This window comes from Phalacrocorax carbo, chromosome 11 (assembly GCF_963921805.1).
Source record: "Phalacrocorax carbo chromosome 11, bPhaCar2.1, whole genome shotgun sequence".
In the NCBI taxonomy this organism is placed as follows: domain Eukaryota; kingdom Metazoa; phylum Chordata; class Aves; order Suliformes; family Phalacrocoracidae; genus Phalacrocorax; species Phalacrocorax carbo.
In genome coordinates, this window is record NC_087523.1 from 23,857,016 (window position 1) to 23,870,276 (window position 13,261).

The 13,261-nt window shown below is 59.3% G+C and overlaps 1 protein-coding gene across 1 annotated transcript; it reads right to left on the minus strand.

Annotated features, from left to right (window-relative positions):
* Positions 1-610: 610 nt before the first annotated feature.
* On the minus strand, positions 611-10,320 carry LOC135315411 (regulator of cell cycle RGCC-like). Its single transcript, XM_064463498.1, has 5 exons — positions 5,939-10,320; positions 5,414-5,569; positions 3,747-3,827; positions 2,585-2,647; positions 611-1,243 (listed from the first exon to the last, which is right to left on the minus strand). The coding sequence occupies exons 2-5, from the start codon at positions 5,565-5,567 to the stop codon at positions 1,236-1,238; spliced, it is 306 nt and encodes a 101-aa protein (XP_064319568.1). The 5' UTR covers positions 5,568-5,569; positions 5,939-10,320; the 3' UTR covers positions 611-1,235.
* Positions 10,321-13,261: the final 2,941 nt, after the last annotated feature.

The following is a 13,261-nucleotide window of genomic DNA, read 5'->3' on the forward strand; positions in this document are numbered from 1 at the left end:
CATCCAAGAGCCAGAGCCCATGCAATGGGATGTCCAAGCAGCTCCCATGGCCATTTACCCACCCTGCAGCTCCTGATGAGCCCCCCCAGCTCCAAGCCCTCCTCTCCCCCCTCCCCAACAGCATCAGGGCCACCAGGCAGGCTGGATCTAGCCCGCTTGGAGCAGCCAGGCTCCCTGCCAGCTCCTGGGGCTGCTCCACAGAGGCCCAAGCTCAGGCACTGGGGTTTGTCCGGGCCAGGCAGGGCATTTCCCCAGGGGGTTTACAAGGCAGCAGGAGGCTTTGAATCCTGGGAACACGTTGCAGGGGGCTTCACTAATGCCCCCGCCCAAGGAGAGCTGGCTCCCTCCCTCTGTCCATCCATCCCTGCTGCCAGGGTCAGAGCTCAGAGCACAGCAGCCACCCCATGCTCTGCCCAGGGGGTCCCACACCCCACTTCAGGCAGGCAAATGGTGCTTCATTGGCATCTGAGTCCTCTCCCCACCATCCCTCCGCTGCCCCACCGGCTGGCGGCCCCCAGGGCCGGGGCACAGCACAGGCACACCTGCTCCCACCCCCATAGGCAGCTGCAGAGAGGAACCCATGGAGAAAGGCTGGACACACACACAGACAAGCACTTCAAATCCCATTCATAAAAATACATCTCATCTGTACAGCATATAACATCCTTTTTACAGTATTTACAGCAGCAGCCGGGGCAGAGGCACTTGGGGAACGGGCAAGGGCCTTATCTGAGGCGACCTGTGCAAAGCGAAGGGCCAGCAGTGGCTGTCACCGCCTGCGACAGATGCTAGTGCGGGAACAGGCTTTCCTGACCCAGGAGGGGACACCAAGGTCTCCCTGACGTACTGCAAGCTGATCTTCCCTAAAGCCACCTGGAGTTTCTCCTCGGGCTTCAACAGCGTCCTAGTCCCCGCCAAACCCACCAGCCGCAAGAGCTGCCAGCCCCCCTGGCAGGGCAAAGCCTGGTGCCCCCGGGTCCCGCCTCATGCTGGCGGAGTCCTGCCCTGCCCGGGGGAGCAGCGCAAGGCGCAGCCACCGTCGCTGGTCGTTGCTGGGTCGGTCCCCGCTTGCGGCAGGCGCTGCCCGTCCCCGGCGCGGAGCAGCGTGGCACGGGGGAGCCGTCGCCCACGCAGGCGGCGGGGGGCAGGGGTATGGGAGCAGAGGGCGCGTTGCGGAGGCACGGGGCTCAGCTGCTGTGGGTCCTCCTCTCCAAACTCGCTGCCAAAACCACCTCTCACATCTCTGCAAGACAATCAAGGGTGGGGGAAGAAAAAAAAAAAAAAAAAAAAGACTGGTGAGACCACTGTTGCGGGGAGAAGGGCTGCACTGGAGCCCCCCAGGCACCACCGGCAGCAGGGTTGGAGCAGAAATCTGCTGGGGGGACTCTGGTCTCCTTCCTGCTTCGCTGCCTCCCAGCGTGGCTCAGAGCCAGCAGAAGCAGCACTTCCACCAGCTGTCTTGTTTTAGATACTGAGAAGGGAAAAGAAGGGAACAGATACTGAGAACTGCAACTATGCAGCCTGGCTAGGGGGAATTTTTCTTTTTTTTTTTTTAAAAAAAATCAGGCTCTCTGCCTCCAGCCTGTCACCCAGGGACCCCTTTGGAGAGGAAGTGTGGCCTCTGCCTCAGTTTCCCCATCAAGGAACCATCCAACCTCAGAGGACTGCGGAGCTGCCTGGCCAAAGCTGCCAGAGATGCCCCACACAGCATCACCACCTTCCCCAGGGATACCTGCAGCCAAGCCGTTTACCAGGAAAACACCTGCAGGAGGAGACCACAACCCGTCCGTGCTCCCCGAGGGCTGGGATTCCCCTCGCTGCCACCGCACAGACACTCTGAAGCGGCTCCCACTCACTCTGAGACCTGCCCACGGCTTTGCTCAGCACCAGCACGCCCCGAGGGGCACTTCCAGGGGCATGTGTTCGGTGGTACTGACCAAGTCTGAACCCTTACTTTCCTCCCTCCAAATGGGATATTTCCCCAGGGCTGATTTTTTTTCCAGGCTGGGGTATACCACAAGGGAAAGTACTCTTCTCCTGCTCATCCCCCGCCCTACCCCGACCCCATAGCAAAGAAAAGCCTCTGAGCAGAGGTCGGAAGGAGGATGTAGGCAGAGAGCCACGAGATCTGTCCATCTTCCTGAAATGTCAATAGCTCCGTAGTTTGTGCTGTTTGGCCACTGTTTTTGCAGGCCTTTGTTGTCAGGACCAATCTGTCCTTCACACCCCCAAGCCCCTCCAGCAGGGCAGTGCTGCCACCTCCACCCCACCAGCTGGGGGAAACTGAGGCACCAGGGAGGGAAGACCCTCCGCACTGGAATTTCTGCTCCAGCTGAAAAAGCTTGAAAGGGGATGGGAAGTGACATCCTGATAAGCCCCCCTTTGCCCTCAAAAGACAGAAGGATTCCACCCGTGCAGCCAAAACCAGTCTTTAGGGCCCCTGCAGTGGGAGCCCCAGCTAGGAGGGGTGCTAGGCCAGGCTCTGCTGAGCCAGAGGCAGTGGGGAAGCCCCAGCCCAGGCGTCCTGCCGCACTGGACGCAGCCTGGGGCTCGGAAAGCACAGGGATCAGAGCTGCGTACGTACCCTCCAACACTTTATCCAGATCCGCAATGAACTCTTCCAGCTCCTGTGTGTCTCCAAGCTTTGCTAGTGGAGAGAAACACACTGTCAGGCCTCTCCCATTCCCCTGCCCCAGCTCTAATTTGGGAGAAGGAAGATCCCTACCCCTTGCTTCCAACCACAATTGCTCTGGCTGCCTGCTGCTTCTGCACCAGCCAGGCACTGCCTGGCAGCGGTGGGAGGGGGTTATGGGGGGGCTGCATGTCCTAACGGGGGCCGATCACTGCACAGCTCAGAATAACCCCAGCCAAACATCCCCGAGCGCGGCGTCTCCGTGGGTCGGTGCATGTCTATGGGATTACAGCCCACGCCTGCACCCAGCTGCTGAAGGCATCAGAACAGCAGCGCTGAAGCTTTCTGGCTCTGGAGTCCCACACTCGCATGGGGCTTCAGGGCAGCTCTAGCATCACCCATCCCCAGGTGCCCCCCAGGGTGCTCCCCCCTGAGCACACACAGGTCAGGGCTGGCCATTCCCAGGCTGAGGAGCAAGGGGTTTCACCAAGGAGGCTGCTTGAGGAAGGAAAACCCCAGGACTAACTCTGACCTGCAGACACACAGCATTTCCACCTCCCACAGCGCCTCTGCCCCTCACACCCCACACCGCCTCGTCTCAGGCCCAGGCCCAGGCGTAGGATGGTGCCCGCAGGCGTCGCGCAGATCAGCATCCCGTAACGCAGCCAGTGGTGCTTCAGGCTCAACATGGGGGAAAGCGGACGGGCAGGGCACGAGTTCAGTCTGGAAGGGCTCAGCTGAGGCCAGAGCTGGACTGGAGCCATACGTGGTGGGAAGGAAGGGTGCTCGCCTTCCCCGTGCTGCCTCCTCCCTGCGCAATCCTGCGCTTCCCAGGTCAGGGACAGAGCCCCTCTCTGTGACCCTCCCAAACAGGCCTCTGGCTCCGTCTAGCCTTGACTAGGAACATGCCAGTCCAGCTTCATGCCTCGTCCAGGATCCAGCTGGGACCCCAGGGCTCATTCCCACCTCCAAATCCTGCAGGGCCCCATTGGCACACACCCCCTCACCCCACACCTCAGGGCGGGTGAAGACCCCTCGCTGCTGAGCCGAGCCAAGCCAAGCATGCAGAAGGCAACCCTGGCATCAGCCCTTCGGGCACATGCTTCAGCCTCACCTTTGGAGGGATAAGCATTGGCAGGGGTGTTGAGGTCCTCCTCGCTGGAGTTGAGGCTGCTTCCCGGGGACGTGCTGGCACCTGCAAGTGCAAAGCATCAGTCGCGGTCTACGGCCACAGGCACCTAACAAACAAGCTGCAGGACCAGGGACCAAACTCGTGCGTGGCTGTATCGGGTTTGCGTGGCAAGGGTTTGGTAGCTGGGGGCTACAGGGGCGGCTTCTGTGAGAAGCTGCCAGAAGCTCCCCCACGTCCGATGGAGCCAACGCCAGCCGGCTCCGAGACGGACCCGCCGCTGGCCAAGGCCGAGCCCGTCAGCGACGGTGGCAGCACCTCTGGGATAATAAGAAGGGGGGGAAAAAAATCCCCTGTGCAACTGCAGCTGGAGAGAGGAGTGAGGACGTGCGAGAGAAGAGCCCTGCAGACACCAAGGGCAGGGAAGGAGGGGGAGAAGGTGCTCCAGGCACCCGAGCAGAGATTCCCCTGCAGCCCCTGGTGAAGGCCATGGTGAGGCAGGCTGTGCCCCTGCAGCCCATGGAGGATAGGGGTGGAGCAGAGATCCACCTGCAGCCCGTGGGGACCCCACAGAGCAGACGGATGCCCCCAAAGGAGGCTGTGGGCCCGTGGGAAGCCTGTGCTGGAGCAGGCTCCTCCCAGGAGAGAGGAGCCCATGCTGGGGCAGGGTCCTGGCAGGACCTGTGACCCCGTGGGGGACCCACGCTGGCGCAGTCTGTTCCCGAAGGGCTGCAGTCGGGGAAGGGACCCACGGTGGAGCAGTTCGTGGAGGCCTGTCTCCCGTGGGAGGGACCCCACGCTGGAGCAGGGGCAGGGTGTGAGGAGCCCTCCCCTGAGGAGGAAGGAGCAGCAGAGACAGCGTGTGATGAGCTGACCACAACCCCCACTCCACATCCCCCTGCACTGCTCGGGGGGAGGAGGAAGAGAAAATCAGGAGTGAAGTTAAGCCTTGGGAGAAGGGAAGGGTGGGGGAAGGTATTTTAAGATTTTGTTTTTATTTCTTTTTATCCTACTCTGATTTGATTGGTAATAAATTAATTTCCCCAAGCTGAGGCTGGTTTGCCCATGATGGTAACTGGTGAGTGATCTCTCCCTGTCCTTGACTCAACCCACCAGCCTTTCATTACATTTTCTCCCCCTGCCCAGCTGAGGAGGGGGTGATGGAGTGGCTGGGTGGCACCTGGCATCCAGCCATGGTCAATGCACCACAGTGGCACGGGGTCCCTGGCCCACGCTCACTCTTGGGCAGCCCCTCTGCAAGGAACACTTGGGAAAAAGAAAGTGAGCTTCTCTGCCCCGCCAAACAGCACCAGAGGTTGCCGGGCCCGGCCACGGGGACTCCTCGGGGTCATTACAGGGAAGCGGCTCCCCCTGAGCTCCAGGTTATCTCAAGCCATGTGCAGTCCCGCAGCAGCCGGCCCAGCAGAAGGAGCCCCAGCAGATGTTGGCAGGCCCTGGGCCAGGATCCAGCGGTCATCACCCCACGCTACTCATCCAGCCCACGGGAGATGAGTCAGACGGGCAACTCAGAGGTGGGATCAGCCAGAAGCTCCGTGGCTTACCATGGAGCAACCCTAGAGCCCCCAAAGCAACTCCATCGCAACGGACGCCATCCTCCCGCAGGACTCGTCATTCCCCAGCCCCGGACTCACTCTCCAGCTCATCAATGCCGCTGTCGTACACGCTGTGTCCCACTTTCCTCTTCAGCTCCTCCAGGTGCTGCTCGTACTGACTCGCAGGGCCTCTGTCAAAGTCCTCCATCACCTCATCAAACTCCCGCAGCAGGTCGCTGAGCTCATCAGCCATGGCTGGGGAGAAGAAGCCAGCGGCGGGATGGCTTTGGGGCAGGCTTTGCGGCAGCGGGAGCCCCTCGGGAGCAGCACCGCGGACGGGGCAGACCCAGGCTCGGTTGCTCCGTGCAGCAAGCTCAGGGCTGGCGCTGCCCCCCGCTCCCCGCCCCGCAGAGCTCGGGGCACACCCGGCTCCTCGGAGAGCTCGGCCGCCCTGCCAGCCCACCCCGCAGCTGAGCGGGGGCCCAGCCCGGTAAGAGCCGGTCCTAAGCAGGCAAGGGTCTTGCTGCCGGACCCCTCAGGGCAGGGCTGAACCGGAGCCCCGGCCTATGTGGAGCCTGGGGGGCTCCGGGGGAAGGGGGGGGGGGGGGCACGGCGGGCACTCACCGGTGGGCTCCGGTCCGGGCGGCAGCAGCGGCGGGTCCCGCCGGGCGCGGCGCTTTTAGCCCCAGGGACCGCCCCGCGGGGGCCGGGGCGTGGCGGGGGCGTGGCCGGGGCGTGGCCGTAACGCCCTGGGGCTCCGCCCCGCCGGACTCGCGGGACCGCGCCGCTCCCGTGGGGGTCCCCCCCTGCCCCCCCCGGTCGTGCCCGGGCCAGGGCCGCCCTGAAGGCCCGGGGGCCGGGGCCGGGGTCCCCCCTCTCCCCCGCGGGGCTCGCCTCGTCTCCACGCGATGACGGTCCTGGGTGGCGGCCGGGCCCGGGGACAGAGGGACGTTTGTCCTGCGGAGCCGGGTGGCCGCAGCCCGGGGGGATCCCCCCCCGCGCACCCCTGCCTCCTCCTCGCCGCTGGTCCCTTCTGCGCAGCGGGAGGGTGGTCCCGGCGAGCTTCTCCCAAGGCGGGGGATGTTCTCCAGATCTTCGGGTCCCTCCTCGGGTCCTTCGGGTGCCCTGTTTCCCTCCCTGCGTCCCTGTCCGTCCACCAGAACCTGAAGTCCTGTGGGATGAGTTTTCCACTTTCTTTCAACCGAGCTCTGCCTCGGAGCTCACCCCTCCTTCATCCTTCCCGCCGACCAAAGCCACCCTGCAGCGTCTGAGAAGGGGCTTTGCTGTAGGTTTTCTTCCTCCTGCGTTTCTCCTTCTGCCACGACCTTAAAAACTGAGCTACGACAGGGCAAACGGACGCAGTCACCCATCACAAGGATGCTGCTACTCCTCTGTGCTTATGAGTTGCATCTCTGCTTCCCTGGCGCCAAGGAAAAGCTGCCCGGTCTCCTGGTGGCATCAACCCGGCAGCCGTCGGGTGGCGAGAAGGAGGCAACGGAGGCAGATGCTCCCTCGCTCCCGTCTGCTGGTTTGGAAAAGGCAGGTACAGGCTGTGCTTGCTTTTTATAGCGGCTGCGTGCCCCTAACTGCCTAAAATATCTTCAGACCATCTCAGTATATTTTTTTTCAGTATTAAAGATAACTGTATCGAAAATCTTGGGTATTTTAAGGCTGCACTCAACTGTAAGGACTAGTATCTAAATGAGGGAGCTGAGAGCTGCTTTGTCCTCCGGGTTTAGGACGGTCTCCGGGGTGTCTCAGTAGGCAGTTTCGATCCACGCTGCTGTGGTGGATTCAGGAGCCCACCACGAGCTCTGCCTGCCTCTTGCCAGCCCTGAATGAGGCCAAGCGAGCATCCTCCGGCGGGCGAGCAGGTCACAGCGGAGCCTCTGGAGAGCACAAGGGCACTCGCCTGTTTTCTAGCTGTGCTGGCCTGGGGTTTTCCTCAGCTCTTACTCCTTCCACACCCAACCACCAGCGAATGCCGACACCTCGGTGGCTCCGGCAGCGAGGCGATACGGGCAAGCTTCTCTCCTCCGGCTTTCCTAGTGAGTTTTCAAGTCGAGCGGTCGGTGTCTGGGCAGCACTACAACACGCTCCCGCGACCGACAGCTGCAGCACGCATCGCTGCTCAGCCCCGCGCTGAGTAATCCCAGCGCCAACAGCGAGCGAGCGAAGAGGTCCTCAGCCCTTAAAAGCCATCTCGCAGCTTGTGACGGGAACAAACACTGGAACGCCAACCAGAACCCTTTGCCTGGCGACCGTGGGCTGTGCTGGGAGCCCTTTGATCTCTCCAGCAGAGCAGAGAAAGGCATTCACCACCCCTTGCTGTTGTGGATGGGGACAGTATTCCCTCGCGGCGTTTTGATTTCATAGAAGAGAATTATAAAATCATTTAGGTTGGAAAAGACCCTCAAGATCATTGAGTCCAACAGTAAACCTAATGGTTTATCTGCCAGGGGAGTGTGACCCCTTCCCTCTCTGGATTTAACCCCTCAGGCAGCTCCTCTGGTCTCAAAATCACAAATAAAGCAATGATTTGCTTAAAACTGGGGGAACTTGGTTTGAGTCATTTATGTTCTTTCAGTTTACCATGGAAACTTGAGTTCATAAAGTGTTACATGATGCCATTCGCTATGTTCACGCGCGTGTGGATCCTGATCAGCAGTACGAGGGAGACGTGGGTTAAAAAAAAGAAGAAAAAGGATCCTGCTTTCTTTGCTTTTGGCTATAAAATCACTCACTTGCTCATGAATCTGAGTAACTGATCCTACCGCTGCAAGATACTCCCTGTTGTACCCTTCTTAAGGTACGTTCAGGTCTAAGCTCAGTTCTAGCTGTAATAACCGCTCCAGGGCTGAGTGGCCCAAGACATTTTTGGTTGTGTTGGTGCTGAGAACCAGCCAGCAACAACCCCAACAGCAACCCACCCCCGTGCCGGCGCCGCGGGTCTCAAAACATCAAGACAGAAAGTTTCAGATTGTTTCAAAAGGTGAAATCACAGAGGCGTGCAGACCCAGCCTGGGGAGGAGGGGAAAAGCGCCCAGTGATAACTAAACCTGAAGCATCAGAAAAGCTAACCAGCTTTTTCAGAGCTGGTCCAGAGCGATGCTAATGCTCCGTGAATGACAGTGCTTTGCAACCGATTTGTAAAGCAGGGCTTATTTTGTGAGGCTGAAATAAACCAAGTCATCAGCAAATACTTGTGCACGCCAGGCAGTGACGGCCGGTGCGCTTTTGAGGGAGAAAAAGTTCTGTGTAATGCGCAGAGGAGGCAATTGCTGGGCAGAAAGCAGCGACGGCCGGTGCTGGGCTGCCCTCCAGAGGAGTGTTTAGCAATATCCCATTGGCAGCGACAGCCGGTACCGTGCAGTTTTCGAGTCCTGCGATGTGGTGGTAGAAAAACCTCACAGTGATTTTGGTATTCTCTGTAGTAAGCGGAGGAAGACGGCATCCTTCCCAGCGAGCCCCCGGTGCCCTCTTCTGCCCGCCCTTACGGCGCTGGGTAAGTAAACTTCAAAGGGATTTCTCTTGCAAAGCAAAGCAAACGGCTGCCTGGCATTTCAGCATCCCTGTCCCGTTCAGATTATCATAAGCTGGATGGTGATCCTGTCCTGTGTAGTGGGGTTTCTGAAACCGGCTCTGCAGTGCCTTGCACCGCTTCCCATCGCCCAGTGGGAGCGGCGTAAAATACAGGGTGTAAAATCTGAGGGCAGCCAAAGCGATGCTGGTGGCATCCATCTACGTCGCAGCCACCCTCCGAGTGACTTGCTGAGGTGACGGGGCACGAGGAAATGTTCGCTCTGCGTGGGTTTTTCTTTTTTGATACTGAAAAATGTGATCAAAAGCATATGATGGAGGCTGCGTGGACTGCTCACCACTGACCTCAGTGCCAGATCCGTGGCTCTGGGTAATAACGACAAGTCAAAGCTACACCTAGAAGCGGTGGCATCAGGTTGAGCTCTGGCCACGACAAGGCACGAAGCACCTTGCTGGTTCTGTGCTCTGCTCGAGGCCTTAATGTCAGCCTTGAGGCTTCTGGCTTCCCCCTTCATGAGCAGCCCAACGGCTGCAGCTGCTGAAATGTTGGGGCAGCGAAGGGCCTGTGACGTTCTCACGATGAAGTAAAGGTGAGGGAAGGTCTGTGCCCTCTCCACCCGCTGTCCGTGGCTGCCAGCCTTGCCACCGCGTCGCCTCCAGCGCGGCCAGCAGCGGCGCGCCGTCCTGCTCGGCGCTCCCGCCTCGCGCGCTACGGCTTTCCAGCCTTCCTATCGCTGCGACTGCACAACTGGGCCTTTCCCGCCCCTCTTCCGTTAGAACACGTCCCTGTCTGGTTCCCAAGGAATCCAACGTACAACACGCTTGCAGGGACGCTCCCCCCGGGATGGCCCATCGCCCACTGCACCGAGAGAGCTTTATCTGCCCGTTCCCCGTGCTCCGAGGACCCCGGCACTTCATATTCCCCCACGGTGACAAAGAAGCGGATCTGCAGTCCGGGTTTCAGGTTGCCAAAATTATTTGAGTGCCCTTTTGTCGAACTGAAGATATAAAGATGACCTGCTTTTTCTTGGATTCAAAGCTCCTGGTGAATATTTGTAACAACTCCCCCCAACCTGAGGGTCTGCCCCCTTCCCAGTGCTCCCCCTCAGCAGGGACACAGAGAGATCCACCATCAGGTCATGGCCAAATAGTTACTGGAACACCTTATCCTCATCAGTGACTTACTGTTAACGGCCTCAAGCTGTTACGACTAACAGGAGATAACTAGTCACCACGTGGGAGCAGTGAGTCCAACGGCAGCTGTTGACTGAGGAGCGGAGGGTCACGCTGACATGCCAGAGGCTTCTAGGAAGAAATTTGGAAGGTCCCCCAGAGGCCCTGCTCTCGCAGCAGGTACAGTCCTGTAGTCCGTCGCACAGAGCAGCCGCTGCTTCCTCGGACACGGTGTTGGTTACACCGTATGCTCGAGTGTGCTGGTGACTCGAGAAGCCTTCAGCAGTCTCACGGCGTCCGGAGTTTATCCGCTCCTGCAGACTCAACAGCGCTGCTCGTCTCTGGAGCTTATCAGCTCTTGGGAGGCTTTCACCAGCTATCTCTCAGCACACACACCCCTCTTGAGCCAGCTGCTCTCCGGGAACTACTTCACCCGTCCCAGCAGTACTCATCCGCAGGGAAGGCACCTTTACAAAATAAGAGCTCAGCGCTGAGCGGGGCAGCTGAGCGGGCGCCGCACCGTGAGACAGGTACCACCCCGGGACAGATGCAGCGGGGGGTATGGTGCAACCCCTCGTCCCCTCTCAGGCTAGGGGCGCAGAAAGCCCGTTCGTTAGCGATCCTCTTGACGCTGCGAGGCGTAGCGTCTGTTAGGGCAGTGAGGCGCACGAGCCGAGCCACGGGCTCCCCGCTCGCAAACAGAGCAAGACACCAGCATTGCTGGAGCACGCGCCCGCTCCCAGGTGCCAAGCATCTCCCCACCCCTCAGCGCGGCAAACCAGCCCAGCCCGCCTCCGACTGGTCCAGAGAGGAGACCCCGAGGAACGGGGCCGCCGAAGGACAAGTCCTGACACAGGGGACCGTGGCCGGGCCCCGCCTGCCTTGATGGTGGCTTCTCTTGAACCTTTGCTCCGCACGCTCACGCCCAGCTGCCCTCGCTCGGTTTGGTGCGGGGCCGTTTCTTTTCAAGAGGCCCCTGTGGGCTGCAGGAGCTGTTTGCCCGGGCCAGGGCAACCCCCTGCCCATGGTGGGGAAACCAGAGCATCCTTAGGAGATCGCAAGGCAGCGGCATAGAGCTCAACAGGTGAGCCCTCCAGCCCCAGCTCCATAAAACTTGCTGCCAGCTCAGCAACGTGCAGAGCTAGGCTGGAACACCAAGGCCTCACACTCGGACCCAAACCACAAGGCTTGGGGAGGGAGGGATAGGCTGTTCCATTTCTCTCCTTTTCCTGGAGGTATTTAGAAGACATGTAGACATGGCATTTCAGGGCATGGTGTAGGAGACGTTATTGTTGGGTGGACAATTGGACTTGATGATCCTATAGGTCTTTTCCAACCTTAATGATTCTGTGATCCTCGTAGGAACTGCTGTCACCTCCCCCGTTAGAGGCGGCAGCGGGAGCAAAGGGCAGGCACTGGTCCACGGCCTGAGCTCAGCCTGTCCCAGTCCCTCCATCACCTACTGCGCCATGGAGCCAGGGCTCCCCCGGGGTGCATCAAACACACCCCTGGGGCACGTCAGGTGAGGTCCGTGTGATGGAGCCATTCCTGTGAGGCCACAGGGGAAGGCTGCTTCAACACTGTGCTGGGGTACTTTTCTACCAAGCAACCAAGGACCAAGCCCAGTATGTTTTCTTCACCCCTTTCCTCCTCTTCCCTGCACCCACCACAGGCCCCAGGGGAACCCAGGCTCCTCTGGGGACATATTTCTTGCCTTTGGGGCAAAGCAGCAGTTCCTCAGGGTCAGTGCCACAAGCATGGGGCTGCCCCACGGGAGGGAGGGAAGGAGGCAGCCATGGGGCCCTGGAGCCCTTAGCAGCCTGGGAGGTGCAGGACCACCCTGGGCCCAGCTCCCCTATGGGACCAGTTTGGCGCATTGGTGCATCATTCCACCATGGGGCCCCCCTGGTCCTTCACTGGCATCAGGAAGCCAGAGGCTGTGGCCACACATGGCAACCCATGCCCTGGGGTGTCACCCCACAGTCGCTCCCAGCTCCCCGTTCCCTCCTGCATCCTCTCACCAGGTCCCTCCTGCTGGAATATTGTCCTTGTCTCTTCAAGGTGTGTCCCCTTTATCCCACAATAAAGCCAGTCCTAGTCAGGCTTGAAGGGTTTTAGTTGAAGAGCATCCAGCTCACGGGAGGTGGCTCCTGGGGTCAGTGGGTGATGAGTTTACGGTGCGCATGGGTCACATTGGTCCCCTGAGGCCCTCAGGCAGAGCACTGGTGGTGCAACTGTTTTTGCATGTGACTGGATCCCAGATGATGCTCGGCCTCTTCCCAGCTGTCTAGGCAGAGCAGGGCTCCTGGGAATCCCACTCCGGAGGCCACAGAACCTCACCCAAACCCTGGCCCAACCCCAGCCAGAGCAAAGCACAAACCCTCTCAGCTCCCAGCGCATATCTCTGCTGGGAGGGCTTCCACCCTCACCCTAAACCTAGCCCCAAGGGTCTCCCTCACCCCAGTGTAAACTTCTTGTAACCCTGGACCTAACTAGACCTCATTTTCCTGTCTGAAACACTTCTCCAGCATCACAGCATTGCCCTGAGGTTTACCTCTGTCCAAGCAGAAGAGGAACGTAACTTAACTACAGCATCAAAAGTGTCCCTGGTCTGAGCGGCTCAAGACTTTCCCTGGCTCCCAAGGTCACGTGAACACCAATGGTTATAGATCAGGCAAGCCCTAGCCTTACCCCAACCCTAAGCAAAGCCCTAAACCTAATCTTGAACCTTACTCATAAACCAAAACTTAAACCAACCCCTAATGGAAACCTACTTCGGTGTTTTACATGACCGCAAACCGTTTCCCCACGGTCACCAACTTCATCCAAGCATGCTGAGGACACCCAACCTACTTCCAGCAGAGAGGACCCAAATACTTACTCTATCACAGCCTTTATAGTCACCCTAATCTCATTGCCAACCCCACCCCTAGTCCTAAACTAAAACTAACCCTAGCTCTAATCCTACCTCCATCATAATTCCTAACCACTTGCCAAATCTGCACTCCCAAACCTCAACCTACCGATAATCCTAGCAAAATAATTTTACCACGGAAACTAATAGGGGTGGGGGGTGGTATCGACCCTAAAAAACTTCCCTAAAGCAAATCAATTGACCCGAGAAAGCTCCAGCTAAAAATGATACGACTATAACCTTACATGGAAAATCAACGTTAACCCCCACCTTAATGACAAACCTCACGTGGGGGGGCCTGGGCATGGCCAAAAGGTTCC

Excerpts from the sequence above, each read along its gene's own strand:
- LOC135315411 (XM_064463498.1), bottom strand. The coding sequence starts at position 5,567 with ATGGCTGATGAGCTCAGCGACCTGCTGCGGGAGTTTGATGAGGTGATG. Across the intron at positions 3,828-5,413 it reads CGGCATTGATGAGCTGGAGA|GTGCCAGCACGTCCCCGGGA; the intron begins GTGAGTCCGGGG and ends TTGCACTTGCAG. Across the intron at positions 2,648-3,746 it reads CAATGCTTATCCCTCCAAAG|CAAAGCTTGGAGACACACAG; the intron begins GTGAGGCTGAAG and ends TCTCTCCACTAG.